General features: G+C 39.5%; 1 protein-coding gene across 1 annotated transcript in view; it reads right to left on the reverse strand.

Annotated features, from left to right (window-relative positions):
* Window positions 1-5,921, reverse strand: part of RUFY2 (RUN and FYVE domain containing 2) — a 29,987-nt gene that overhangs the window by 13,202 nt on the left and 10,864 nt on the right. Inside the window, exon 2 of the mRNA XM_059397669.1 lies at window positions 5,205-5,361. Within this exon, the coding sequence (XP_059253652.1) occupies window positions 5,205-5,361 (157 nt within the window). The remainder of the gene's footprint in view (window positions 1-5,204; window positions 5,362-5,921) is intronic.

The following is a 5,921-nucleotide window of genomic DNA, read 5'->3' on the forward strand; positions in this document are numbered from 1 at the left end:
GGAAGCAGGCTCCCTGCTGAGCAGAGAGCCTGCTTCCCCCTCTCTCTCTCTCTCTGCCTGCCTCTCCATCTACTTGTGATTTCTCTCTGTCAAATAAATAAATAAAATCTTAAAAAAAAAAAAAAAAAGATCCCCTAATGGGGCACCTGGGTGGCTCAGTGGGTTAAAGCCTCTGCCTTCAGCTCAGGTCATGGTCTCAGGGTCCTGGGATCGAGCCCCCCTCTCTCTCTGCTTGCCTCTCTGCCTACTTGTGATATCTGTCTGTCAAATAAATAAATAAAATCTTTTAAATAAATAAATAATAATAAAAATTTAAAAAGATCCCCTAAGAAAAAGAGCAACCAAAAATATGCACAGGAGATGAACAGGCAGTAAGCTATGAATACAAATGGGACACAGATAGATACAGATGATCAGGAGCACCTGGCTGGCTTCACCCCTGGAGCATGCATCACTTGATCTCAGGGTCATGGGTTTGAGCCCCTCATTGAGCATAGAGATGACTTAAGTAGATAAATACAGATGGTCAACTGTGGTTATGGTTAAAAAAATACAAAACAAGTTTTCCAACTATCAGACTGGCAAAAGCATTTTCTCCTACTAATTTTAGCTATATTGAAGGGGTCTAAGACTGGAAATAGAGGATGATTTGGCACTACAGAATTTTACAGAACACATTCCTTTTTTTTTTTTTTTTTAAGATTTGTTTATTTGACAGAGAGGGATCACATTTAGGCAGCGAGGCAGGCAGAGAGTGAGGGGTGGGGGAAGCAGGCTCCCTGCTGAGCAGAGAGCCTCATGCGGGCCTTGATCCCAGGACCCTGAGATCATGACCTGAGCCGAAGGCAGAAGCTTAACCCACTGAGCCACCCAGGTGCCCTATTTAGCACATTCTTTTTGGCCCAGCAATCACCTCTAGGAACTTACTCTTTAGATATACTCACTAAAGTATATCAAGATATATCCACACACACATACAATATCATTTATAAAAGAAAAAAAAATTAGGAAGTTTAAATTATAGCACACCCATCCTATGGAACATCTTGATGTACTGATATGGAAAAACCTCTAATATATTCTAAAGTAAAAAAAGAAATTCACAAACTTCAGAAGAACATGCAGATAGCAGTAACGGAGGCGTTAGGCATGTGTAAAAAAAACTTGGTAAAAAAAAAAAAAATTAGTCAAAATAACCCTTGAAAATTCCTTAAATAGCCCATAAATAGACCCTCAACTCTATGTTCAACTAATCTTCAACAAAGCAGGAAAGAATGTCCAATAGAAAAAAAGATACTCTCTTCAACAAATGGTGTGGGGGAAATGAAACCGGACCTTCACCTTCCACCACACACAAAAATAGACTCAAAATGGATGAAAGACCTAAATGTGAAACAGGAATCCCTCAAAATCCTTGAGGAAAACATAGGCAGCAACCTCTTCAACCTCAGCCACAGCAACTCTTTCCTAGACATATTGCCAAAGGCAAGGAAAGCAAGGGCAAAAATGAACTACTGGGCCTTCATCAAGATAAAAAGCTTTTACAAACAGCAAAGAAAAAAATAGTGCACAAAACCAAAAGACAACAAACAGAATGGGAGAAAATATCTGCAAATGACATATCAGATAATGGGCTAGTATCCAAAATTTACAAAGAAACTTCTCAAACTCAACACCCAAAGAACAAAGATTCCAATCAAGAAATGGGCAGAGGACAGGAACAGACATTTCTGCAAAGAAGACATCCAGATGGCAAACAGACCCATATAAAAGTGCTCCACATCACTTGGTATCAGGGAAATACAAATCAAAGCCACAGTAAGATACCACCTTTCACCGGTCAGAATAGCTAAAACTAACAAGTCAGGAAACAAGAGTTGTTGGCAAGGATGCAGAGAAAGGGGAACCCTCCTACACTGTTGGTGGGAATGCAAGCTGGTGCAGCCACTCTGGAAACCAGCATGGAGGTTCCTCAAAAAGTTGAAAATAGAGCTACCCTATGACCCAGCAAATTGCACTATTGGGTATTTTACCCCAAAGATACAAATGTAGTGACCCAAAGGGGCACATGCACCTGAATGTTTATAGCAGCAATGTCCACAATAGCCAAACTATGGAAAGAACCTAGATGTCCATCAACAGATGAATGGGTAAAGAAGAGGTGAGATACACACACATACACACACACACACACACACACACACAGGAATACTACGCAGTCTTCAAAAAAACTGAAATCTTGCCATTTGCAACGACATGGATGGAATTAGAGTATTATCCTAAGCGAAATAAGTCATTCAGAGAAAGACAATTATCATAGGATCTCACAGATATGAGGACTCTGAGAAACAAGACTGATCATAGAGGAAGAGAGGGGGGAAAAAATGAAACAAGATGAAACCAGAGAGGGAGACAAACCATAAGAGACTCTTAATCTCAGGAAACAAGCTGAGGGCTGCTGGAGTAGAGGGAGGTGGGAGAGATGGGGTGGCTGGGTGATGGACACTGGGGAGTGTATGTGCTACGGTGAGCACTGTGAATTGTCTAAGACTGATGATTCACAGACCTGTATCCCTGAAACAAGTAATGCATTACATGTTAATAAAAAAAAAAAAAAGCCCATAAAGTTCAGTATAGATTTTGAATATATCCAACCTTAAGCAGTAATTTTCATGCAAACCAAAATTTGATAAACAATGAACTAGACTAAAGGAAAAAGGGGGAAAAAGTGAATTCAGAGGTGCCCAGTTGGCTCAGTTGGTAGAGCATGTGGTTCTGTTTTAAGTAGGCTCCATACTGGGCCTACTCAATGCAGGGCTTGAACTCACAATTCTGAGATCAAAACCTGAGCCAGGATCAAGAGATGGACACTGAACTGACCAAGCCCTTGATCTCAGGGTTATAGGTTCAGTACATTGAGTATAGAGATTACTTAAAATCTTAAATTTAAAAAAAATGAGGAACTAGAGTGTATCATGCTAATTGAAGTCACTCAGAGAAAGACAAATACCATATGATTCACTCATGTGTGGAATATAAGAAACAAAACAGATGTACAAAGGGGAAGGGGAGGAAAAAATAAGAACAGAGAGGGAGGCAAACCATAAAAGACTCTCTAGTTAAGAGAGCAAACCGTGCGTTGCTGGAGGGGAGGGGAGTGGGGGATGGGCTAAATGGGTGATGGGTAGTAAGGAGGGCACTTACTTGGATGAGCACTGGGGGTTATATGTTAAGTGATGAATCACTAAGTTCAACTCCTGAAACCAATACTACATTATATGTTAACTTGAACTTAAATAAAATTTAAAAGTGAATTTAGCTATCTGAACAATAAAATGATCAGGCCTTAAAAAATAAATTAATAAAAAATGATCATGGCTTTAATAAACCATACAGTCTTTAGCATCACATGGGAGATGGGTGGAAAATAATACACATTCCCCTTTTACTATCCTAATCTGTTTTAATATTAACCCTTTATGATCTTAAATGTAAGTATTATTTTTATTGTGCGATTGTACATTGCTGAGTCCTTGGCACTTGGAATAGTACCCGACATGTAATACAACCTTAGAATTTGTCAAATGAATAAATGAGAAATAAAGTAATAAGCGCTTAGCATAAGGTCAAAGTGCTCACTAGGTGAATGCCACATTAGAATTGAAATCTTGCTTACTAGACTCATAATGTAAATTGTTCTTTGAATTTATAGAAACAAAAATAGCTTTCCCTTTTTTTTAAAGCCAACTCTATCTCCAATGTGAAATTCAAACTCACAACCTGACCCTGAGATCAAGAGTCACATGCTCTACTGACTGGGCCAGCCTGGCACCCCAGTAGCTTTATCTTTTTGAGAACCTGTATTTCCTTTTGTGGTTTTAGTGAACTACTCTTTTCTATGGCCTTGGCAACTGCTTTTGAATTTTTTAAAAGATTTTATTTATTTATTTGACAGAGAGAGAGAGAGACCACAAGTAAGCAGAGAGACAGGCAGAGGGTTAGGGGGAAGCAGGCCCCCTGCTGAACAGAAAGCCTGACGCAGGGCTTGATCCCAGGACCCTGAGATCGTGACCTGAGCCGAAGGCAGAGTAATTTCACTGAGCCACCCGCTGAGCCACCCAGGGGCCCCGGTCTCGAGATTTCTTAATCTCATCTTTAGCAGTGAAGTCTCCATTCCAGTTAGGATTTCTATTGAGTTTGTTACAAATGATATATACGTACATATATATGACTAATATATATGATGAGATGTTCACATATGAATTTGCTATGAGGTTCAACTTTGAGGACTGATACTTGGGAGAGGGAGGAAATTGTGCTATTTGAATTTTTAATCACATAAAACATCAAAGGGAGTTATATAGGTGTTAAGATTATGGGCACTACAGCTTTCTTTTGTTTTTCCGTAGTTTGTTTTTGTTTTTTAACATGTCAGTGATACTTTCGATCTAAACTAAACCTTCCAGGGCTCATCCCAGATACTTGGGAATATGTTCAATCAGGGCACAAGGACGAAGCTCCTAACCCCAAACACAGACCACGTGGAACAAGGAGGAAGGTGAGAAAGACAGAACCCTGTTGCTCCTTCCTGTCTTTCTAGCAACCCAGTAACACCTGAATGTGGCAGAACCAACCACATTGCATGAAGTTAAGCCCCAACTCTAGCATAAAACTCTCCACTTCTCACGTTAGCTCCTTCTCAAAATAGTCTGAAAACGATCTCTCCAGATATTTTGGAAATTTGATTTCTCTCGTTCTGGGGAAAATATACTAAATGAACTTTTGAATTCTCTAATTTGAATAAATTAAATAAGAGTCTTTTTAAGTGTCTAAAGCTACAATGTATTAAACTGAACCTAACTTTTGTTTATCTTTAAGGTTTTTTATTTTTTATTTTTTTAAGATTTTATTTATTTATTTGACAGAGAGATCACAAGTAGGCAGAGAGGCAGGCAGAGAGGGAAGCAGGCTCCCTGCCAAGCAAAGGGCCCGATGCAGGGCTCGATCCCAGGACCCTGAGATCAGGACCTGAGCCAAAGGCAGAGGCTTAACCCACTGAGCCACCCACGCACCCCAAGGTTTTTTATTTTAATAGTTCATCTATTTCTTTCTATATTTAAACTCTTCTGCCTACTTGGTTTGGCACACTCCTACCTTTAAAAAAGTCAACGACTACATAGATGAAGGAAAAAAAGAGAAATTACTCGCTAAGTTTGTTGCCAAGTTCTTGAAGAGCTTGCTCCTGTTCATGATATATTTTTTTCAACTGCTGATTTTCATCCTGGATGTTAAGGAACTCCTTCAAAACAATAAAAGACAGAAAATGCAATTTAAAAGAAATAAACAAGAAATTCCCCACCACTTACATACTAATAATTAGGAACAAATCCTTTAGCTTTTTATAAAAAACAGAACTCTATGTCCAAGCTCTCTCATAGCTATGCCATCAACTATCACCTATTTTCCATTCATTTAAACTCTACTAGTTTTCTTTTTTTTAAGACTTATCTTGGGGTGCCTGGGTGGCTCAGTGGGTTAAAACCTCTGCCTTTGGCTCAGGTCATGATCTCAGGGTCCTGGGATCGAGCCCCACTTCGGGCTCTCTGCTCGGCGGGGAGCCTGCCTCCCCCCACCCCCCACCGCCCGCCTTTCTGCCTGCGTATGATCTCTCTCTGTCAAATAAATAAATAAATAAATATCTTAAAAAAAAAAAAAAAGAAAGAAAGAAAGACTTATTTCGGGTGGAGGGAAGAACAGAAGGAATCTCAAGCTGGAGCCTAGTAAGGGCTCAGGGCTCAATTCCATGACCCTGAGATCATGACTTGAGCTGAAACCAAAAGTCAGATGCTCAGCTGACTGAGTCACCCAGGTGGCCCATGATTTTTTTTTTTTTTTTTTTTAAAGATTTTATTTATTTATTT

Source organism: Mustela nigripes, chromosome 4, assembly GCF_022355385.1.
Source record: "Mustela nigripes isolate SB6536 chromosome 4, MUSNIG.SB6536, whole genome shotgun sequence".
NCBI lineage: Eukaryota > Metazoa > Chordata > Mammalia > Carnivora > Mustelidae > Mustela > Mustela nigripes.